The sequence below is a fragment of the Sinocyclocheilus anshuiensis genome, unplaced genomic scaffold, assembly GCF_001515605.1.
Source record: "Sinocyclocheilus anshuiensis isolate Anshui unplaced genomic scaffold, SAMN03320099.WGS_v1.1 scaffold1290, whole genome shotgun sequence".
Lineage (NCBI taxonomy): Eukaryota > Metazoa > Chordata > Actinopteri > Cypriniformes > Cyprinidae > Sinocyclocheilus > Sinocyclocheilus anshuiensis.
In genome coordinates this window covers 185277-210861 of record NW_015558599.1, presented here as the reverse complement: position 1 = coordinate 210861, position 25585 = coordinate 185277, and the positions used below count along the sequence as shown (strand labels likewise).

The 25585-nt window shown below is 35.2% G+C and overlaps 1 protein-coding gene across 1 annotated transcript; it reads left to right on the top strand.

The window, feature by feature from the left end:
• The first annotated feature begins 5411 nt into the window (after positions 1-5411).
• orc3 (origin recognition complex, subunit 3) lies at positions 5412-24448 on the top strand. Its single transcript, XM_016475882.1, has 20 exons — positions 5412-5555; positions 5697-5751; positions 5835-5926; positions 6965-7097; positions 8006-8110; positions 8376-8524; positions 8882-9021; positions 9589-9748; positions 9837-9950; positions 12951-13084; positions 13169-13232; positions 15839-15955; positions 17790-17869; positions 17952-18085; positions 18969-19054; positions 20592-20686; positions 20781-20922; positions 23713-23829; positions 23923-24002; positions 24214-24448. The coding sequence occupies exons 1-20, from the start codon at positions 5520-5522 to the stop codon at positions 24317-24319; spliced, it is 2139 nt and encodes a 712-aa protein (XP_016331368.1). The 5' UTR covers positions 5412-5519; the 3' UTR covers positions 24320-24448.
• The last annotated feature ends 1137 nt before the right edge of the window (positions 24449-25585 follow it).

Genomic DNA, 25585 nt, shown 5'->3' with positions numbered 1-25585 from the left:
GTGGGGTGAGCTCAAAGCCCTGGTGGAGGTTGTAAATTTGTGTCTTTGTAACACATTGCAATCACATTTACCACCCAATGACACGAAATCGGTCTCCCCCTATAATTGTCAGCCCAAGAAACGAAGAACTGATTACTCTTTTGTCTGTCTCGTCTTCTGCACGTAAGAATGCGGAGTTCACAACGCACAAAGACAGTGTATATAGGCCTACACTAAATGTAGTAAGCCCAAAGTGTACTTCAGCTGTCAGTGTTCCACAACAGTCCACTCATCGTCCACATGCAGCCCAATTTTTCTGTCCACGAAGATGGTGCGCGTACAATAGCACAGACGAGAGGTGAATTTTTAAAACAGAAAGTGTCCACTAGGTGGTACTGCACATGTGTCGAACTCATCCATCCACACTTATTTGCGGATGAAAGCTTCGTAGGCCCAATGCCATGGGTTCAGACAGTAAGATTTGGTAATGGGCCTAATCTCGCTTTATTCTTTCCTCGTGTTCTTTTCACTTTTTCTTCTTGTCTGCACCATATTAAGTTGTGCTGACAGGAGTAAACATTATAAAAGTTATTATTACCAAATGTTTCTGTCTGAACCCACAGCATAGACCATATGATTATGAATGTGGGTTTCTGTGGGCTAAAAGAAAAAGAAAAATGTTATGTAAATGTCATGCTCATGATACTGAGATAAATAGTTAGCTATAAATAGTCAAATACTGTAAATAGTTGATTAACTCTGGTAATTTAGTGATTTATACACGAGACAAATGCAATAAAAAATGGGTCCTAATCCATTAGCCACCTTTGTACTGTCATGGCTTCATGTGCTACTCCAGTACAGTTGGTGGCGGTAATACGGCAATTGATAGTTTAGCAGCATTCATAGATTTAAACATCAAAACCAACTTTTGAGTGTAAAATTCTCACCTGATCGCTGAAGGAAGGTTGTGGGGAATCGAGACCAACAGCGTCAACACTGGAAACAACTCACGAGCAGCAGCCAACTGATTACGGAGTAGAAAACAAAAGGATACAAATGATGCTTCCATGAGTCAAGAAGTTGGAGAAAGGCAGAGGACATGAGCTGGTCAATGACTGGGTCAGGATGCATTATCTTGATGATATGTATGAAGAGGAACGAATGGAGGAAGAAGGAAGGGAGAAGGGTATAAGTACAGGATTATTATAAATATAAAAAAGAGCTTGGAGGAAAGTAGTTCTGAAGAAAATGAGCAAACGGTTTGGAGAAAGGGGAAGAATTTAAAATCATCGCTGTGTTTAGGAAGGAGTATGAACACATAGGCCTAAGTCCAATTGCACTGACCATGGAACTAAAAAAACTGATAAATGGGTGAAATAGGACATTCTAAATCCTTGGTTTCAAAAATACTTTGTGAAGGAAACAATGAGAAAATGTAGAAAAGAGGAACAAAGGAATAAAGCGTTAGTTATTGGAAATATATGCAAAAAGACTGAAATGTTCATTAAATGTTTTACAGAAAAACATGATCAAACACCTTCACTGTAAAATAAAAAGATTTTAAAAAATGCGACAGCTGCTGAACAAAAAATGTAAAATAAAGGTTTAATGGTACTTCCTGGATTACTACTTCACTGTAAAACAGTTAATGGTTAGCTAGCAATAACACACATGCGTGAGCTAATGTATAGACATCATTAGTAGTGACTCAGTTACTGCATTTAAATAAAGCAACATGCAACATAACATCAGTGCATTTTAGTCCATCCTAGAATGAAGAACAGGCTCTACTCTTCAGCACAACAGTAATCCACAAAACTAAGGCAACAGAACCAGAAACCCTTTAAATCCCAACAAAACATTAAACACACGGATCTCTCAAGATCTAGCACAGAATGATTAAACAACTCCACAAACAGCATTACCAGCTTCACTTATTACTAAAATACATACAAAATTAACAGAGGTTTAAACATTGAAGTTTTATTAAAAATAATAAAGTTACCCATGATGGAGGTCAGCGTTTGCTTTAGTTGGGCCCTTGACCCTTAACTTTCTAACATTAGTTTTTCTCCTGTTTCTTAAGCAAAAATACAAGAAAAACTTTGATTGGGTGATATTTGCTACTTGTTGGTGATGATGTGGTCATCGTGGCCTGATTAACTGACACCACCCAGAGTCTGATTTCTGATTGAACAGTTTGGTGGTAATTAGTCATTTCACACTGGAGTACTGAAGTGCTGTGACATTTTGAAAGACTTAGTATGTTAGTATGTAGAAAATGTTTTGACAGAGTCTTTTTTTACTTTACAGTGAAGGTGTTTGATCATAATAATTCAAGAAATACTTGTAAAATAACAGTGTTTTTCTGTTAAATATTTAATGCAAATTACTGTAAAAGTTTTTACACTATTTAAAATAGGATATTTTACTTCAATTTTACAGTTTTTGTTTGGCAGCCGTTGCTGCCAGTCATTTGACTGTTTATTATTATTATTATTTTATAGTGAAGGTGTTTGATTGCAATAATATAGGAAATACCTAAAATAACAGTGTTTTTCTCTAAACATTTAATAAAACAAAAAAAATATTCTGTTAAGGCTTTGCACTTTATTTAAATTGGGATTTGACTTTAATTTTATTTTAATTTTACTGTTTGAGTTTGTTTGTATTTTTTAACAATTTTCTGTTTGTTTGTTTGCTTGTTTGTTTTGTTTTACAGTGTGAGCAATGGTGCCATCTGCACCATCTGGTGGTGATTTCACAAATTATTATCGCCATTATTTTTGTAATTTTACATACACTTTTATGTAATTTGAGAAAACAGAAAAATACTCTATACTCTATAAATAGTACAGTATTTTTCTTTATAGAAAATAGAATTACTGTAATGTGTCTTTAATGCCATAATACTTAAAATATCAACTTTTCTAATTCGTTTATTAAAGGTATCATCTGCATTCAGGAAATTCGTTTGAAACCATTATAAAACTTTATAATAACAGGCTATGATAGTATCCGATACAGAACAATGGTCATGGGGGGACTATAGAATATAATAGATCTTTACTGCCATTGTTTTGAAAAGAACAAAAGACTATTTAGGAGTTCACAAGGATTGGCAGAATGGTAATATAAATATAAAGATAGAGATTAACAGAATAGAAATGGAAATAAATATAAATATAAAGGAGAAAAGGGTGTGTTACGTTTATTAAAGGAGGATGTGTTACATTTATTAAACAGAATATACATTACAAGGTAAAGGTCAAAAGAAAAGAACTGGAATTTATCATAACAGACATTTGTACAATTAAAGGTAATATTAAAATAACAAATTATTATAATCCGTGCAAGAAACTATTTTTGGAGGATCTGTTAATACCCTTAGATTGTATGGTTGTTTGATTGTGGAGATTTTATTGGTCAAAATACATCATGGGATAATTATGATGATATGAATGGAGAAGTTATAGAAGAATTAATCGATAGAAATATCTAGTAGCTATGTGTTAACAATGGAGATGGTACTAGAATAAGTGTTACAAATGAGAAAGAGACAACAGTGAATATCACAGTTGTTCCTGAATCTGTAGCAGTGGTATGTTGGTGGAAAGATAAAGAAAGCACGATACGAAAGTGACCATTATCCAATTTTAATAGAAACTGCTTGATGATACAAGTTTGTGAAAATGGTAGGAGTGGGGTAATTTGAGCCAAAAGTCATTTCGAGCCAATGGCTCAGGTAGCTATTATTTTACTGTAAATATACGTTGCATTTCAAGAATATCAAACCAAATATATTTCATGTTGTTCTTTGTTTTGAACTTGATTTTGTTCTGTTGATTAGCCTTGTTGAAGAAAATTGACCATTAAAGTGGGATGTTGAATATTAGCCTGGTTCTGTGAGGTTAATTGCAGTCACTTGAACTTTATTTTGTTCTGAAATTTTAAAACAAGCCTTATTGAAAAAGCCTTTAAAGTTGTAGACTTTGTCCTTATTGGTTGGCCAGTACATCACAAGGCTCACACACAGATTTAAAGAAGTTATTTGTTTTCATTTGATAAAACATTTTTTCTCAAAATTATTCTCAAAAGAGAAGATTAAGAAAGAGCTAAAACTGAAATTACATGGTCAAGAGATAGAAAAATTCGAATGTTGTAAGTTTTTATGTTTGTAGTTTGACTAGAAAAATACACATTGAGAAAATTATTGGTAAACGCAAACAAGTACTGGATTCAATGAGTTGCTTGCAAGGACCGGGGGAGCTGAGAGGTCGGCTCTGAATATATGAACTATAATGAACTAATACTATTAACACTTGATTATGGATGTATAGTATTTCAGTTCAACAAAAAGCATTAGGTTATTAACAGGGGCTATAAGATCCCAACTGCAGATGTAACAGGAGAAATGCCCTTAGAATGCAGATGCCATAAATTACTGGGTCAGGACATAATCAAGATCATCCAAAAGCCATAAAACAATGCTGAGAGAAAGAAAAGATGCAAAAACAAAAGTACCTAAAATAAATGGAAATAAATGAATATTCCAGCAGTACCATGATCAGTAATTCACCAATAGTTAATACCACAACCCACATGAGACTGTTCATGAGAAATTCAAAACAATAGTTATGTTCATATATATTAAGATGCAGTAGTAGGTGTGGCATTCACAGGACAAGATTTTAATGTCAAAATCAATTAAAGAATTTCAGATCATCTATATCAGTACACTGGAGAATTGATTGCAATCCCAGTGGCATTACAGTGGGTTGAGGAGAATAGACCACTGAGAACATGTTCTGACTCAAGTTAATCTTTAATGACATTAGAAAGAGGTACAGAAAGCAGAGCTGATGTGCTGATTGAGATCCGTCAGACAACATACAGGATACAGTCGATAAAATGCCGTTTTTAATTAACATGTGAAGGAAGATGATGGTTTTATAAAGAAATGTTTGTAAAGGTAGAATAACAAGGAGAAATAGAATTTTTTTTTTTTTATAAACTTAGATTTTAACATACTGCACTTAATAATACCTCGAATGAAATAGGGAGACATAAGACAGGAACATTTGAAAATTGTAATCAAGACGAAACCATAGAGCACTTTATGATAATGAAGAAAATTATTGATTTCCAGCTTTAAAAACTGAGTTGACAAACATTTCACAAAGGAGTTCACATGATGAATGATTAACATTTTCAATGCAGTATCTGAAAAAGACAATTAAATTCAGAAATAAGAATTAAGGAGCTAATATGAATAAGGTTGTACGAGCTTGACCCACACTACTGCACAGCAGGTGGCACTAATGCACCTGAAAGTTGTGCCATAAAATATTAAGAAGAAGAAAAAAGCGATCATCCATGTATGTATATAAACAGTTGGTGGCGGTATGTGCCTACGGTGCGGAATACGCCAAAAATTCCAAAGAAGAAGAAGAAGAAGAAAAGCGGCAGAATAAACGCGTGGTGTACTGTCTTATGGAAGTTTGTTCGCTATTGATTTTTGTATTTGAAGGACAGAAATGAGCGAAAGTCCTCTAACTTCATCAGTGTCAAAGGTAACATTGAGCAGACATTAATTCATTAATCCTTACGTGGCTGAAGTAATTTGGTTAGAGTAATGATATTAATACATTTATGATACATATAGCCTATACACATAATGATACATATCCAGACTTATAGGTTATGTTTTTCAGGGATGTTTTGTTTTTAAGTCAGCCTCTAAAAAGAGAAAGCGACATGTAGGAGTTGGTGAGTAATTATAATCATTATTATCGCTTTACAAATACTTATCTCCATTATCAAGCATTTTCGTTTTTTTTATTGGCATGTAGGTGGATATCTGGTGGATGATAGTGACGATAACGGCAACGATCGCTTTAGGATCTGTCAGAAATTATGGGAAACTGTTCAAATGAACACCGAGGTAACGTTAACTTACATCCTTCTCTGCGTCTGCAACCTCTTTATCTAACCCATTAATATGTTCGTCTATTAACCCAGTTAAGCCCACCGGCAACTATAGTTGCCGCAGTTTATAGTTGTCATTTTCCTTTTGTAAGTATTTTTCTAGATGCTATCCATTTTTAGGACTTTTGTCAGGGTTAATCAATTTGACCTAATCAATATGTGCCTATTCATAAAATATGTGATATTTTACATAAAGTATAGTATGCAAATATGTTTATGTAAATTTATAAAACTGCTTGTACCTTCACTGCATTACTCCTTGTAGGCTACTTGTAGACTACTTATACTAAAACTGCTTATGTAAGAGAAAGTTCACCCAAAAATGGAAATTGTCATCTTCAAGTTGCAAACCTATGAGATTCTTTCTTCTGTTGAGCACAAAAGAAGATATTTTGCAGAATGTTGGTAACCAAACAGTTAAATGCATAATTTTCTTTCAGGTATACCTTTTTTATTTTATAGATGTAATATTTTCGTCATTCTATTTATTTTTATTCATTTATTTTCATTTAACTTTTTGATACACAATACCCTGTTGGGGCAACTTAATGGTTGCACTTTGTTCTGCACTATGTTCCACCACTTTAAGACAAATGGATTTGCTGTGTTATCATATTCAAGAGATTATAAGCTAGATGCAACGTTTTTGGGGTTTGCATCGAATGTTCTTTGACTTTTATGCATAATAAATTTGTTTATGAATAAAGATTGATCTGTTGAAAGCAGTTATTTTGAGGTAGATGCCAAATGCTCTCCTCCTATTCAAATTTGACATTGAAGTGGTGCATACAACATATTTGCCCACCGGCAAATATAGTTGCCGCACATTCAAATACGATTTTCAAGAAAAAAACTAAAACCTGGGAAAAATAAATGCAGAACATGTTCACATAGGACACTATTAATATGACTATATGCATGAAACATTCAGAAAAATTTGGGCACAAATGGGTTAATACGTTTTTTTTCCCTTTATAAATATATTTTTTCACAGGCAATACAAGATCAGTTGAATAAAAAGGTACTTGACAGTCTTGCAGAGTTCATTAAAAAGCATGGCCTCGGCTGCTCATCTGATGTCTGGAGACAGAGAGCCAGTGAAATCCCCACAGCTGCTCTGATGCTGGGTATGGCCTGATTCTTATCCTAAGACTGCTGTCACTGTTTTATTTTACTTATTTATTTTCCAGCACAACTTTTGTATAATGCACATAGCTCCAAGAGTTGAATATTTAGAAAACTGAAACTAGGTCAGGGTTAATGCAAACCAATTTGTTTCAAATGAAGCCTGATTTGTGAAAAAGTTCACAATCATATATGGTCACATTTGGTAAACTGCTTTATCCTTGGATCCTTTTAATCTTGGCAATAGAATCAGCATTGGCTAGCAAAATTTTTATTTTTTTGCTAAAATTCTCTCTCTCTCTCTCTCTCTCTCTATACACATACACACACACACAGAGTATTATGAGGATATTGAAATAAGTTGCAAAAAAAGTGTTGTTGTACTATAACAGATATATAACTCTTTTCTTATAAAAAAATTAACCTGATACATATTTGTGTATTTCTTTATTGTATTTAAATGTTTTAAGCAAACAAATGTTTCAAACATATTAAAGCGCAAAAGAATTATAAAGAACAATAAGTAACACTTTGTGACAAATGGCTACATTGGTTACATTAGTTGTGTTAAAAATACAACTGAGCTTTGTTAGATCCATTAAATAATACAGTTACGGCCGTTGATTTTTGAATAATAAAAAACTATTCACTGTATTTTGAAGTGCCCAAGATAACAATATCATGCATGTTGATCATCGTGATATGTTATGGTATATTGGCACATTCTTAATGAAATGATAGGTATCACAGGAAGTGCGATATCTCGACTCATCCTCTCTAGTGGTAGGCACAGGTCAGTACAATAGTAATTTGAAGAGTTGTGATGGAAAAAACATTGGTACATACAGCACAGCCCCACTATTGGCTCTGTCTATTATTGACCTCTGTAAAACCTTTTACTGTCATTTAGGGGTAAATGTGCCAGATCATGCCATGACATTTCGAAGTCTGTGTAATCTCCTTCAGGATTCTGTCACACCGCTTGTGGTGTCTGTTCATGCCAAAGAATGTGCAGGTGTGTATTTTTGCGCATGTGAAGCATTTCAGATTATATACATCTCAATCTGTGCAGAGTTTGCTCTTATATAAATCTCAGTGGAAGATTGGATAGACAAGCTTTATTCTCTACCCATCTCTGCAAAATAACCATATATGGAGCTTACAATGACTAGCCTCATGATGCATAGCCTCATCTGCATAAAATTTGCATATTTTCATTCAAATGTGATAATCATGTTTTACAGTAATCCTGTAGTTCTGTATATAACACTTTTTGACAGCTGTGAAGCTCTTGATTCAGAAGGTTCTAGAGCAGCTGATGGGAAGAGGAGTGTCAGTGGATGAAGAACAGGAAGATGATACAGCTTTGCTTCAAAGGACACAGTGTACTATTAGTGCTCTATGTCAGTGGTACAAGACTGTTACCAAGGTAGGAGAAGACAAGAGAACATAAACTATGCTTACCTACAGTAGAAAGACCTGTTTATATTTTGAAAGAATACATTTTGGGGTACTTACTGCTGAAAGGGTCTTGGTCCATGGTAATGTAATCTCAAGATGATGCTCTTTGATTGTTTCTTTTGTAAATTATATTCTTTTTAATGTAATTGTACTGTATGTAATTGAAGTTCTAAGTAGGATAAAATGCTTATTTCAGATTTAAAATCTTAAAGCAAACAATGTTTGGTAAGTTCTAGTAGAAATTTGAAAGAGATCCTGTGCTGTTATTTACTTAACTTTGGTGTGCCAAGCTACTTTAACAATCAGAATAATTGGTCTTTTGCAGAAATGCACCCAAGTTTCTCCACAAAGGAATGAAAACTTGACAAATAGTGACTTGCCTCAGAATTTGCCTGTTGTCGTGATCTTCAAAGACTTTGAGGCATTCAACTCACAAGTTTTACAGGATTTTATCCTTATTTGCAGGTGGGATTTGTGTAGTAAAATGTGCAATAGCAGTATGTGAAGTGTGATAGAATAATATTGTTACAGTGTTTTCTTTCTTCAAACTCTTGCCATCAATTCAGCTCCACCTCCTTATTTTATGGATTTTTTTGTAGATTCTTTTTTACACACTGTCTACATAGACATTGCAATATCACAAGTAAATTGCTTCCATTACAATCAGCAAAGCAGTTTTCAATATAAGCCTTACAAAGTGGTTTCAGTTGATGGATAACCCATTTTCGTTTTTGAAAAGCTGCACAGATTCTCCCTTTTCATTTCTTTTCTTTCGTTACAAAGTTTGTAGGTTGAAATGTTGATTGTCAAGGCCATGGCAAATCTCTGAAGCATCATTTAAATAGAACCTAATACCTGAGATCACTCAATTTTAAGATAACTTTCTTTTGCATGCCTTGAAAGCAGTGGTATATCCTGTTTTGTTTTTGTTTTTTGCAGGAAATGCTAATAATGTTGCATGCCTGAAATTGAAAAGTGGATCTAATCATGGTCTGAAAATCCTTAATCTTTTTTTTTTAATCTTATTAACAGTCGATACACTCAGGAGCTTCCATTCATCTTTATTTTTGGCATTGCCACGTCTCCCAGTGCTATTCAGCACAGGCTTCCCCACTCGGTGTCATCATTGCTCTGTATTGAGGTCTTTCATTCTCTCTCATGTACTCAGCATTTAGCCTCTGTTTTTGACAAGGTAAATAACCATTGCGATTTGTAATGCAAGTTAATGTCAACAATTTTATTCCATATGTTCTTCTGATGCCATTGTTTGTTTTTCATAGCTCATTCTGAAATCTCAGTTCCCATTCAAGCTCAGCAGTAGGGTGATACAGGTGCTGGTTGGCATCTTCCTCTACCATGACTTCTCTGTTCAGAATTTTGTTAAGGGCCTACAGGTGAGCTGTCAAGTTTTAGTTTTTCCCGATGGCCTTTCATCGTGGCATGTGCAGTGTTTTTTTTGTTGCTTTGGAATGTTATTGAGAAACAAACATTGGTGCTACTTATTTGTCTTTTTTGCTTTCTGCTATTGAAGCATACCTTTTTCATTATTATGGAGATTATTATGAAATATTTAATTATTATGAAAGAAGCCAAAACTTAAATTTTGAAAGTTACGTCTTCAGTTAATATATGTGAGCATTATAAATGATTCCAAAATCCCATCACTGCAGTAAATTTCAGGAACAAACAGACACATGGCAGTTGTATCACTTCATCTACATGAGATATTTGTGCTTGGACAGATGATTGAAACTCAATTTTGGATTTAAAATATGGCTTTTATGTAAATCAGTTTTTCCATTGTAATAAGTACTACCAAGTTTTCAAAACTTCTGCAAGCATAAAGGATGATGCAGTCATGTGACCTCAATAATAATGTACTTTGTTACAAATTAATATATTGTTATGCTGTTTAAAACATTATAATTAATGTGAAGGTGGATGTGATGTGAGAATGTTTAAAGGAGACCTATTATGCTCCTTTTTACAATATGCAATATAATTCTCAGGTGTCCCCAGAATGTGTCTGTGAAGTTTCAGCTCAAAATACCCCACAGATCATTTATTATATCATTTTGAAAATTCCTATCTTGTGGAAGCAGAAACATGCCGTTTTCGTGCATATCTCTTTAAATGCAAATAAGCTGCTGCTCCCCGCCCCCTTTTCCAGAATAGGGCTGTGCCTTTACAGCTCGTACCTCAGATATTCTGCCAAAAAACATCTGTTTGGTTTTGATTGTCATGTCTATCGCGCTGAAATCATGCGTTTTAATCCAAATTAGTTTAAACTTCTTATATACGGTGCACACATTCGAAGCACGCACACGGCATGAGAGTACTAAACAAAGTTCTCTTTCATGTCTTATTGCACTTAAACTGTCAAATACACGTTTATGTCACTGAACTTGCGACACAAACACAACAGAACCGCTAGATTTAAATCGGCACAGCCAGTGAAGGATCGAATGCAACTGTTTTGAACGAGCGCTCCTTTTTTTAACAAACAAAAAGTGGTTGTTTCATTGTCTGTTGAGGAAGTACAGTCATTCCTCTCGTTGATGGCAGAGGAGCGGATCCAGCGAGAGCTTGATGGGGTGACGCGGAATGAAAAAGTTTTTCAGGAGTCGCGGCAATAGAGGCGGCGCAACTATAACGACATGTGAATAATCCTGCCCACTCTAAAGCGATACTAAACTGCAGTGGAAACGCAAACCGAGCCGAGCCGTGCCGTGCCGTGCCGAGTCGTACCATGCAGTGGAAAAGCGCCATAAACTGTTCTGTGCTCATCAGTGCAGCCAAAGACAGAACAGTTAGCATGCTTTACTTGAACTTTCGCCATGGCATTAGAACTGGTACACCGTTGACCGCTGTTGCTTGCGAAAACAGAATGGTGGCACCATGGGTGAAAACTTGCAGATTAAAGGGCGGTAATATTATAATAAGTTCCCCATTCTACGTCACGGGGAGAGCGAAATCTGAGTGGCTCGTTTTTTCACAAGCTTGCAGAGAAAGGCTTACCAGAAAAAATTTACTGGGTTCTTTTTTTTCACGTTTTTTGGGTTGGTAGATGCATCAGGGACACAATTATAGCACTTAAAAAAAGAAAAAGTCCGATTTTCATGACATGCCACCTGATGATATGCCATATGGAATATGGATATTTTGCCAGCACTCTAATGCAGTGGTTCCCAACCCTGGTCCTGGAGGCACCCCAACACTGCACATTTTGCATGTCTCCTTTCTCTGACACACCAGTTTCAGGTCTTGGAGTCTCTACTAATGAGCTGATGACCTGAATCAGGTGTGTTTGATTAAGGAGACATGCAAAACGTGCAGTGTTGGGATGCCTCCAGGATCAGGGTTGGGAACCACTGCTCTAATGAAACCCTTCTTCTTACAGTTCTCCATGTTGGAGCACTTTAATAGCCAGCCTCTCAGCGTGCTTTGAATAGAGCTGCGCCATTACAGCTCAGACCTGCTAAAAACATCTGTTATGGTTCTAATTATCATGTTTATCGCGCTGAAATCATGCGTTTTAAACCATACAAGTTTAAACTTCTTATATACAGTTTTCTGAGTGCACACATCTGAAGCACACGGAAAGAAAGTGGCTGTCACAGCATGTGAGTACTCAACCAAGTTCTCATTCACACACAAGTTTACGTTAAAAACACACGAGTTAAAAAAACAGACTGTGAAGGTAAAGAACTGGGAAATAAATTGCATGTTTATTTTAGATCTGTGTGGCAGCAGCAATATACATTAAATCAATAAATCCACTGCTCTCTTGTCTCCTCTGAGGCTGGGACTCTAAATAGTGTTCTGTGCTCGTCAGTGCAGCCAAAGACAGAACAGTTAGCATGCTTTGCTCTAACTTTCGCCATGGCGTTAGAAATGGTACACCGGTGTCGATTGTGAAAATGGTGGAGCCGTTTAAGAGGTGGTAATATTATAATAACAACTCCTATCTGAGTGGCTCGTTTTTTCACAAGCTTGCAGAGAAAGGCTTACCAGAAAAAATTTACTGGGTTCTTTTTTTTTCACGTTTTTTGGGTTGGTAGATGCATCAGGGACACAATTATAGCACTTAAACACAGAAAAAGTCCGATTTTCATGACATGCCACCTGATGATATGCCATATGGAATATGGATATTTTGCCAGCACTCTAATGCAGTGGTTCCCAACCCTGGTCCTGGAGGCACCCCAACACTGCACATTTTGCATGTCTCCTTTCTCTGACACACCAGTTTCAGGTCTTGGAGTCTCTACTAATGAGCTGATGACCTGAATCAGGTGTGTTTGATTAAGGAGACATGCAAAACGTGCAGTGTTGGGATGCCTCCAGGATCAGGGTTGGGAACCACTGCTCTAATGAAACCCTTCTTCTTACAGTTCTCCATGTTGGAGCACTTTAATAGCCAGCCTCTCAGCGTGCTTTGCTGCCAAAAACAAGAGGCCTTGCTTTCTGCCAAGACATTGAGCAAACAAAACGTTGAACGAATCCGCCATCTACCCTCGTTCATGAGGTATACACATCAATGTTCACTCCAGTAAAGGGATTCAGTAACAGTTATATAGCTACACACTTAAGTGAACGTATGTCTTTGTAGGTATGTGGAGACTCAGGAGCCCCAGGAACAGGTGCAGCTCCTTACCAATGATGAACATGTCAAGGTAACATTATTATTCCACAATAGTCCATGTAATTGACTAAAAGATCACAAATCTAAAACTCTATTTTTGCTATTCCTCTTACAAATTCTGTCCAGTATCGGCTCAGACTAGCATACTAATCATAGGCAGTTCTTTGTAATGTAGCTTTGGGTTAACTGGTAAACTTTAAGCAATGTTAATGGCTAAGCTACCTTAGCATGCAAATTTTTATGCATAGTAGTAACTAATACTTGTGTGTTCATTCTCACCTTAAAAGATTTCCTCTGCATCAGGTCAAGCCTGTCTTCTAGGTGGCAACCCTCTCAGACAGCGAGGTTATTATCCGATTATTAAATTGCAAGATCAATGTGAATAAAATTTCACTCACCAGCTAAAGATTTCGACACTGTGTTTAAAGTCTGAATGCCTTGTTTAATGTAATGTCAATAGATGAGATCCAAGCAGTCAGTATTTGTTGAATGTGTCTTTTAATATCAGTTCTATTACTGATACTCTGTTTTTAATCAAAAACAAAAATATAACATTGCTATGATGAAACAATAAAGCGGATTCTCTCTGCTGAACTGCTGCTTAAATCTTTAAAAAAAGCAGCGGTGGTTATCACCTGTTCTAAATCTCACTGAAAAACTTGGAAGTACAAATTTAGCACATGTATAAACCCCTTTATAATTAGTGGCTTTAACTAAAAGAGCCTGTTTTCTTTTTACTGCAAATTAGAATTGCTGTGGTAGTCAGCGTTATTGATTTTACAGTGTTCGGACATACACCAATTACATTTCTTGCACACTGCCCGCACCGTCAAAAGCAAAAGCACCTATTTGGCATTATTTTTGTGGTTAATATAAGTCAGTTTGTCTTATTGTTGTGATTTTTAATTAAACAATAATAAACCACAAGCTAGGCATATGTTTTAAAGTAAGTGGAAAATAACTTTCATTTGTTAGTGTTACAACACTGGTATATACAGAGACACTCCCATTACATGCAGGAAAATATATATTGTTGCCATGAATTATTCATTCCCTTGTTTGAATTAAATTGTGGCCATGAATTAGGAATTTGTTCCCTCATTTTATTAGGGAACATAGGAGTAATAATGTTTAAAAGCATTACTAATCTTTTTTTGAATCCTATTTTGAATATGCACGTTTATGATAAATGGCCAATTGAATGGAATGACTGCTCGTATAACAAATTATATGAAGTGAACCCAGTACTAAATCAAAGAGTTAACTGTTATTATTTTGAAAATAGATGTGACCAGGGCGGTATTCCAGAAAGCAGGTTATGTAAGCGGATAAACTATGCTTTCGGTTCCAAAAACGGAGGTAACTTTCAGAGTATGTAAGTAGCCATAGCAACTTACTCTCTGAACATAACCTGCGCCGGAGTAGGTTCTGTTTCAGAGTTAGCTTACTTCAGTGCTATCAGCGCATGCATGACCTACTGACCAGAGTCCAGTGGGCGTAACAGATTGCGCACAATTTTATACATTTTTACAATATAGTTATGTAATATACTATATATATATATATATATATATATAGATAGATAGATATAGATAGATAGATTTAAAACACTATTATGACAAGGTAATGTTTAATTTATTATATTTTATATTTATTTCATTTTATATTATCATCTCTCATCATCATGGATCGCCATTTTCTATAATTTATTTATATAATAAAAATACATATGTGATATGATATATTATTAGCATCAAACAAACAATATAATTCTTATTCTCAAGGATTAAATATTAAACAGAAAAAAGAAAAATGATTGCACAACCACCAGTTAGGTGGCCATATGAACCAAGTATGTAAACGGCCTTTGAACAGAAGAAGAAGAAAGAAGTAGTATGGCGCGCTTTTTCTTAGCATCCGTTTCCATAGTGACTCGATTCATTGCCCTGTTGAGAATGTCTTGCGTGTTAACCAGGAACTTACTCTGGGTTGAATTAACTTTCTCCCGGATGCGTTTTTGGAACCAACATACCTCAAGTAAGCAAGGTTTGGGTTAATCAACCGAGAGTTCAGGGTTTAGCAGATGGTAAGTTAACCTTGCTTTCTGGAATACACCCCAGGTTGTGTAGAATGTAGAATGATGTAGAATAGGTCACACGAGGCTCTCATTCATATTTATTGAAAGGGGAAGAAAAAACATTTTGTGATTTATGTGAGAATCTTTTGAGTATAAAACATATTTTAGTAGAATGTTTAAATGATACTAGACAACGTTTTAATTCAGAAAATGTATTAATGGACATTTTTAAAAAGGCATCTCTTGAAATAATTTTAGAATTTTTAGTCATAGTAAATTGAAAGACTCTATATAATTATTATTGCTATTTTGGATATTATTATTTTAGTTTGTATTTTTAGGTATTTGTTTTTATTTATTTTTTTGTATGTTGACTTTTTTTAAACAAAACTGTTAAATTATTGTAAACATTATATTGAAACGATATTGATTTAATTGGTTGAATGATGCAATTGAATTGTTTTTGCCATGAATATAGCCATTGCTGTTGACATGGCATTAAATCATAAATAAAATAAAACTAATCTTTATTTTCTGATTTTGTGTTTATATCTTTTCAGGAAGTATGTCAAAAATTACTGAAAAACCTCCATAAATACCACAAGAATTACTATCCCATTCTACAGTGTCTGCACTCTTTGACCTCATCACTGCCTAAGTTTCCTCTAGGAAAGCATGTAAGTACACCTTTTGATAACCCTATTTTACACTGTCCTTGTTACATGTATTTATTATAGTAATAACAGTAAATTGTGCATGATTCTATGCAACTAACCGTAAACCAAACCCTATAATCATAACTCTATAGAAAGTGCATGGTTTTCAATTAATATTGCTGGTAACACTTTGTTTTAAGGTGTCCTTGTTACGCGTTACATGTACTTACTATTATAATAACAATAAATTATGCATAATTACATGCAAGTAGCCCTAAGACAAACCCTGTACATGTAGTTAATTATTGTTATTACCGAGTACTTAAATGTATAATTGTGACAACCTTAAATTAAAACATAACCAGCCTTTTCAAAGCTAAGTCTTTTGTATATTTATTAAATAACAATCCCTTATAGTTAAGGAAATTGTAACTTCTCTGTGTGATTGTGGGGAGAAGCGATTAGTCTGCAGAAGAGACGGCAGCGCGTGAGTGTTTTGCTTAATACTTTGTTTGTGGATCTGTTGTTTAAATTATTACTTGCTGCTAGGAAGGAATTTTTTTTTTTTCTACCTATTTCTACTTGTTTTTTCGTTGTAGTTTGTATTTTTAAATGCACTTACTTGTAACTATAATAATACAGTTGGGTTGAGTATTTCCAATTGTTTGAAATGAGCAGACCAGTGCCCCCACCCCGCCCAACCTGACGGAGGGTGTGAGAGGATGCAGCGGCAAGACTGGTCTTCAACGAGCCCATGTTACACCTCTCTTTATCTCCTTGCACTGGCTGCCGGTTGAGGCTCGCATCAAGTTCAAGACATTGATGCTTGCATATAGAACAGCCACAGGCTCAGCACCCGCCTACTTCCACTCACTACTACGAATCTACATCCGCTTCAGAAATCTGAGATCCGCTAGTGAGCGACGCCTCGTGGTACCATCACAGAGAGGCACAAAATCACTTTCCAGAACATTCTCGTTCACCGTTCCTGGCTGGTGGAATGATCTTCCCACCCCTATCCGGAATGCTGAATCCCTGACAATTTTCAAGCGACAACTGAAAACTCATCTCTTTCGATGCTACTTCACTTCATCCTAAAAAAAAAAATCTTTCTCTTTCTTTATTCCTTCCCTTTCTAGCTTGTAATTATTTGAACAATGCCTGAAACTTGGTATTATCGAGCACTTCCTGTGTCTGTTTGCCTTTTTAAGAAGAATCGCTTAATGTATTCCCCAATTGTAAGTCGCTTTGGATAAAAGCGTCTGCAAAATTACTAAATGTAATGAATGTGGGACTCTTAACGGGAAACCCTAAACAAACATGCACAGCACAAAAACTCACTGAAGCTTATAGAAACATAGTGCTTTAAAACCATTCAGGTACTTCATTGCCATTCTCAAATCAACTCCTGTGGCCTTATGGAGTGATAAAGTGTCCCCTTAAGAATTTCGCCAGAAGTAGTTGGTCATCTTGGTACGGCTGACGGCTGGCTTTTTTTGTATTGCTTAGTTATTTGCATAAAGGTAAACTTTGTGTCACACTGCCGGAAACACACATTGACAAAGCAGCATGAATGCATGATTTTCAGTGGAAAGCTGGCGACTACCGGCAACACAAGTGAGCGTGACTTGCTGGCGACAAGACGTAGGCATGACCAGTGACTTGAGAAAGTTGACAAATGTTTAACTTTATACAATCGAAGATGCATATTCATTTAAAATGAGTGGGATTATGCCGCTGTGTGAAACTTTGTTAGTTTTGATCATTGATATCGATTTTTTTTCACTGTATTTACAGTTACATAATGGTCAGTGTTTAATGCTCAGCACATATGAAACTGTTATTGTGCTTATAGATACGAGAACTCCATGTATCCTGCATTGAGAAGAATTTGTGGGAGACGGAGGAATATGACTCAGCCTTGCAGCTTCTGAGGTAACTTAGTCTACTGTCTGGTCAGAAATAAATAAATATATTTCAGTGCCACTCTTCACTCTTAGTTCGTATTTCTTTGCAGGATTCTAGCAAAAGATGAGCTTGTTGCAGCTTTACGGAAGTGTGCTGAAATTCTTAAATCTGCCAGTACCAAGAGAATGCAAAATGTTCTGCAACAATTGGAAGATTTTATTGGCAGATTGGAAGCACTGGAGGGTAAGTCAGACAGAGTATGTGTTCCAAGTTGTTGTTTTGTAGATAGGAAAAATTAGATCGTCACTGTTTGTATTTCCATCCAGTGTGTTCAAGAGAACACTTCTGGAGAACCTGGTTAAGAATATGAAGTCAGCAGCAGAAATGTATTCAGAAAACATGTTTCCATGGAAGTTTATGCACAATTTCTTACTGAATAAAACATTTATTCAGCTCAGACAACTCTGTTTTTATGTGCATTTTTGTGTTTAAGACACAAAAGATGCTTTCACATGTATGTGCACTGTATTATCAGCATATTTTCAACTCTAGTATAGTGTGTGTAGTATATATGTGGCAACGTTAGTAAGCAGCTCAGCTTTTTCTTGCCAGCTGATGAACATTAAAAACATAGACAGCTAATCAGAATCCATGCTGTTTTAAGCAGCAGAGAACATATCTGCAGTGCACGCTTATAATAATCAGAACATATTCATTGGTATTATTATCGTTATGGTATTGAGTAGAGATAAATCTTTCTTAAAATGATAGTGTTACAATAAATTAGTTTTTGCCTCAAAGTTGGTGGGCATGGCCATGTCTTTCACCGGGGGAGCATATTTTATATTTTCTGAATGTGATTTTTGCCTGAATCTGTTTTCTGCATTATAATGTAGAAAACAATTTGGGGTAATGTTTTACTGTAATAACAGGGGATGCAATAATGCACTTTTATTTCCTTTAGTTGTTAAAGATTGTAAAAATTGAATTTACCTTTTATGCTACAATTGGTTAATTTAGAATTGTTCATAATGTTTATAATTATTTATCATTTGTAATAATTTGCATTCAAAAATTAATGACTAGATGCACAATAACCTTAGTAATACATTGCTTTACCTATCAGGTGTCTCTTCAGAAGATTCCTCTGGAAATGGCGTCCTCTCGGGAAAAATGAAATATCAGAGAACAGATCTCTTTCAGCTTCAAAAGGCATAGTATTTGTTGTCTTGCTTGGCTAATTTGGATTTTGTTTACCACAGATATGTATTATGAATATTTTGAGAGTGTAGGGAGGCCAAGTCAATTGTCATTTGCGGTGATTCATGGGAGTGGGTGGAGCTAAAGAGTGCTTTAGTTTGTTTTGCTTGATTCAGCTTTGTGATTGGTGGAATTTTTTGAACAGCATCATGAGTAATGTAGTTTTTCACCCCAAATTCCTCCGTTAAAGATGATTATATTAATGTTGATGGTGGTTTGCTTTTATCATTACTTCAGCAAGTGCATAACGTCCAGTGTTTTAAAATCTGATCAGTTTTCAAAAGTTGTGTTGTGTATTCCAGTCTTTAAGAATCCAAAGATGCTGTTGTTTCTTTTCAAAGTTTTATTTTGTCATTGCAAAATAATTATATTAATGATTATATAAACAACAGCTATACCTAGTATTGTAAAACTTCAGAACTAGGCAGTGTTAATGTAGTATACTAGCAATTCAACTAGCTGGAACATCTACTAACAAGAAATGTTTAGCAACACCAAGCAACAAGCCTGCAATGCCTAGTAGTGTTGGGCGATATACTCAATTGTCTTAGCATCCTATCAGCCTGTGAGATTGCTGATAATTTTTATAAATAATTTACTTAGTTTCATTGCCGGAAAGTGAACAAACTCCAGAGTAAGGCTAAAAGCAGCTTAATCTTTTTAATATGACTGAATTTGTATTTAACATGATAACAATTTAATAGAAACATTGCAAGTTACAAATTATAATGCTTACATTTCCTCACTTATTCAAACAGCAGCTACAGAAAACGAGCAAAGAACATTTAAACACTTTGTTGTTTATGATGAGAGAATTCACAAGAGAGCTGAATTCAGGTAGCGAGTGCGCACAATGAACAACAAAACTCCGCTGTTTCAGCGATGACTCATCTGAACGCCTCTGATTGGCCACTGCATTCATAAACTCAGCGGAATCGTATGTGATTGATTATATAACGTGCAACACTGTAAAAACGCGTAAAAAGTAAGCCTTTATATTAATTAGATAGTATTACCAACCCGATAATAATATTAATCGTCTTGATATCTCTGACTATCGTCAATACACAATACTATCGTCTATCGACACAACCCTAATGCCTAGCAAGATAACTTGCATTGCCTTCAATAGTACATTTTACACTGGATGTGGCACAATGCGTCACAGACACAAGACAGTAAATATATGCCTCATTATTTCTGATGTACTCCATATGATTGTGCTATGTTCACCAACAGGACAAATGGATTTGGAATGTTCACTTTGACACATCTAATGTAGACTGCCTCAAATGGCAACACAACATGGTATTGACATTTTTATCAAGAATTCACTAGTATATTATGTACCGACTACTGAAATTTTGGTATTGTACACACTAAGTACTAGATTATCGGACCATACTATAAATGAAGTACTCTGGTTTCAGCTTTGGAAAAATAACATTGGTGGATTTAAAATTAACAATGGCCATGATTCTGTGCGCAGACTCTGCTTGAAAAAGAGTCCAGAAGAACAAAGAGAATGAATCCATTCGAAGTGCTTCGAAGTCAGGTGATGGAGTTTATTGACAGCCTTGTGAGGTGAGTAGACAACGTTATGAGCAAGGTGTGCTTAAGTACTTGCTTCTCTCACAAAATCCTTTATGCAGTATAAGATTTCTGGTTCTCTCTTCAGAGAATACTTGACTCCAGCAGAACTCCAGCCACTCAATGAAGTGTGCTACTACAGTTCCTCTGGGGTCCTGAGACAGCGACTCAATGTCACCCCACGGACATCCATTCAAGCTGCTCTCAGTCATCCTTTCTACTATTTGCAGGTAACTGACCACTCATTTTGACTAATCAGGGTATTCAGTTGAGGTATTCAAATCAAATTCAAAGAGACACGGTATATACAATTCTTCACTTTTTCATGAGCCAATATGTTGCATTGCAGAGCTTCCCAAACTCAAGCATAAAGCCCTCCCCCCTCCAAAAAAAAGTCAGCCAAAGCTGTTTTTGTGAATAGCTCCTTATGGATTTGAATTTTTAGCTGAACAGACATAAGTGTAAGGCTAAGGTAGATTCAACACTCATCACATTTCTGTGTGTATTGTATACACATGCAGCCAGAACTGCTTTTCAGGGATGAATTCGGTCTAAAGGGTTGCTCGCACTGACAATATTTCCAGGTACACAAGCTTCTGAGAATATTGGAGATGCAAAATTTGAGTTTCAACAACCAGTCTGAATGCGGCATCTGATACAGTAAATGCTGCAGCAAGAGTGGGAAAGCCTACTAGATACAAATAGCACACTAATAGCAACAATAACTTGCCAACCTCCAAAGATTTAATGTTGATAGAAGAGGCAGCTTGTCCAGACTGTTTGGACTGAGGTGGCCCATGTGGGACACGGACTCATTTTCATCAACAAAGGGTGGCATGGGGCATAAATCAAACATTTTGTTGGCAACAAATTTATCAGCTGAAATTGGATATTACTTTGTATCCAGAGGTATAAACCAAATATTTAATGATGTAAAGGGGATCTTTTACTCACCCTTACTAGGGCTGTCAAAAAAAGTTCGAATTTCGAATATTCGTTAAATTTAAAATAAAAACCCACATTCGAATACAAAAACGTTGCATTCGAATTTTAGGTGTGCGTCAGGCTGCCTTATCAGTGGCGCACGAGATGCCATCACGATGTAGGTGCCGTTGCATTGTAATGTTTTTCATAGCTTATCCAGTTAGCTCCAGCTTATCGCTGCTACGTTGTTCATTCAAAATATTGCAGAAAAAGAGAACAACAGTGCGGAGAAGATCTTGTTTACGTCAAAACTGAACCAAGCCATTCACACAGAAAGCATATTTATCGCATTTTCTAGAGGGACATCTATCACCGTTGCACTCGCGTTCTCGCACAAGAGACGCATGTTTAGAAAGCCATGTAAAATTAATGTAAGTTCAACTTTTCAAAAACATGTCTCAAGACTTTATGGCGGTTTTTCCCATCCCACTGCATCTCAAGTAACGTATTTGAATGAAAAAGTACTCATTCAGTGATTGGTTTTCAGTCCTTTGTATTAAACTATGCATACATACATGATGCTATTTTGTTTCTAATTGTTTAAGCAAATTAATTAATTATGGTTTATAAACATTACTTTAAACATTATGCACTTTTTTCAAAGGTAGTCGTGTTATTTTATTGAAAATTTTGTAAAAATGCCTTTTAAATTCGAATATTTAAGTACAAAATTCAAATTTAGTTTTTCCAGCCATTTTGACAGCCATAACCCTTACATGGTTTCAAAACTTTGTATTTTTTGTGTTAGACAACAGAAGATATTTTGATGAATGTTTAAAACCAAATAATATTTGAGCTCACTGACATTTCTTCAAAATATTATTGTGAATGTAGCGTTAACAGTGATAATTTTAGCTTGTAATCTTGGTGCATGGCACCTGTGTCATCTTTTTTTTTTTTTTTTTTTGTCCTACCAAAAATGTGCCTGGAGTCCACCTTTGTTATTGCAACAAACTACACTTTTAATGTGATTTTAAACCATTCAAGTCAAGAAGACTTGTGCTGTTTTCTCTGCTGCACACACATGCTTGTGTAAGTGTTCTTTAGCCTGTTGATTTTCATTCATAGTATTTAGCTAACTATGAAATATTTTGCAATAAGATGATATCTTGAAGATTTTTAATTAATTCATTTATTATTATTTCTTTTTTTTTACCTTATTGGAATCGAAATTAGGAATTGACAAGAATTAGAATCGTTAATTTTTTTTTTTTTTTTGGTCAGTGCTGCTAAGTATCATGCAAAGGCTGTTTAACCATTTGTGATGTTTGTTCTCTTCTATAGTGCCTTAAAATATAAAAGTCTTTATAGAAATCAGTTGGGTCAGATATGTTTGTGGTCTCTGTGACAGTTTGCCAGCCTCAGTTGCCCCAATGGAAAGCATATTTACACTGTCTGAATTGCTCCCTGTTACCTATATAATGCACATTGTGTCATTCACCATATGGAAAATAGTAAATGCGTGAACAAGTGATCGTTTTCAGATGAAGCTTTAGCATCTTTTTGTAATGTAAGGGTCGTGACGCTTCAGATACTGGAGAGCATTTCACTGGGCAGAATATCTGATGAGAAACTGAAGTGCAGAATGCTCTCATCAAAGTTTCTGATCGGTATAGAAGGTTGAGAGAGACTACATTTTGAGCACGCATACCTTCTAAATGTAAATTGTGTCATTGTTTAGGGGCACATTAGCTTATAGATAACCTTAAGGCCAACATACATACAGCTTTCAACCTTCAATTTTGATTTTGTGAGGACTTGAAAACACAGATTGAGTGATGCCTTTGGAAGTCTGCCCAAATCAATGTATTAAAGGGAAAGTTTACCCAAAAATAATAATTGTTATCATTTACTCACCCTTGTTTATTTTCAAACCTGCATGACTGACTTTCTACTGTGGAACATGAAAGATCTTTTGAGAAAAATTCTCAGTGTTTTTCCTCCTCCATGCAATGAAAGTATTGTTTAGTGTCCAGCATTCCTCACATACTCTATAGTGGTCTATTCGTTTTGTTACCGTTCTGTTTTTGCTGCAGAATGAAAGCCTGAAAACAGACACTGGCACAATCTCCAGTGCTGCACCAGACCTCTGCATTGTATACAAGCTTCATCTTGAGTGTGGAAGACTCCTAAATCTATATGACTGGCTTGAGGTATAAACATGCTAAATCAAAATCACATGTAGAGGTGGGTTATCTTTTTCTAACAGCGTGGATTGAACCTGTCATTGTGTTTGACATTTTCAGGCATATGTAACTGTGATGTCAGCTGCTGAGGACCAAGATACTGATTCTGAGGAGTGTGGCAAATTTGACAGCCTTAAGCAGTATCCTTTTTGACTTTTTGCTCATCCTGTTTTAGTAATGAAAAAGGGTTTCTTATTTAATTGTCGACTTAATTAAAAATACTGTTACTGCATTTTTTTTAGAGGTAATGTTAAAGATAAAAAGCTTGTGACTCATAAGTGTACAAATTGGTAATTGTACACAGTTACTTAAAACTATTTTTCTAATATGTATTGTTCTTAACATTGACAGTGCTCGTTTCATTCAGGCTGTTTCAGAGATGGAATTTCTTGGTTTTGTTAAATCAACAAAACAGAAGACTGACCATGTGGCAAGACTGACTTGGGGAGGTTGTTAAAGAAATGCAAAGCATTGTTTCCTGAGCACAAGAGACTGGTCTGACATGCATGGAATAATGATGTATTTTGCACCACAACTGTATTTTGTACTGTTAGCTGTATTATACATGTTACTATTACCTTTTTTTTTTTTTTTAACATTTGTTACCGTTTTGGTTATTTGGAATAAAAATAATGTACTGTTTTAATGTCTCTGTCAAATATTTTAATTCACTAGATCTGGTAAGTTTTTATTTTATCAAACCTTAGCTATATGAGTTAAACATAAATTAGTTTTAAAAGTTTTTTTTTTTTTTTCATTTTTACAATATTTGAAAGCGACATAAGATAATATATTTTAATTCACAATTCAAAGAAATGAATGCATAATGAAATAAAGGCATAATGATCCACACTGTTACCAGTTAGTAGTAGCAATGACACCTTAAGTTTTGTCAAACACCACAGAAATTTGGAAATGGAGGGAGACTAGGAATATTGATATGCTCCCAGACAGACTATAAATGAGTGCTGATTTGAATTAAGAAAATGTTATTCCTAAATACGTTTTGCATTAGGATAGAAAAGTGAGCAATTTGATTATTACATGCTCAGAAACGATATTTTCATGTAAAAAAAAAAGTGAAAATTCACATGCTCAAGCACTTAAAAGATGCAATTAAACCATATAACCCCAGAAAGCCATATTTTTTTACGAATACACTTGGCTATGGTGGCTAAAAATAGCTGTACTCCCCTGTTAAAATGGCAGCTTTTTTAGATTTAAAAAAGTAAGTAAAATCATGTCAGGTCTTTTCCCACGTGTAATGTAAAATTGAAATCGATAGTACATAAAATCTTAAGGGGGTTGAAAAAAAAAGAAAAGAAAACACTAAAATTACTTGGCTGCAAAAACTTTTATAACGGCATGTTTGCTCTGTTTGGAATGAACAAGTCACTTAAAATCTTACTGAAAGTAATTATAATTATCTGGTAATCATTTAAGTGAATTAAAAAATAAAGTTTCTGTAGGATTTTCTTGCCATCATAACGTCTTGTCATGGCATGCCAATAGCTTACAAAGGATGTGCATGACCTAAAAAAAAAAATTTTTTTTTTTTTTAAGTCAAGGTAGAAAAAAAATTCTCAGTCAGAGCCCAGATTATTAGAAAGGCTGGTTCCAAATCTCCATGATTTAATATGATCTCTGACTGATGATGGGATGATTTGAAGAGGACGGACTACGTAGAACCTGATTTTACCAAGTGCGACAAGTTCCTGGATCA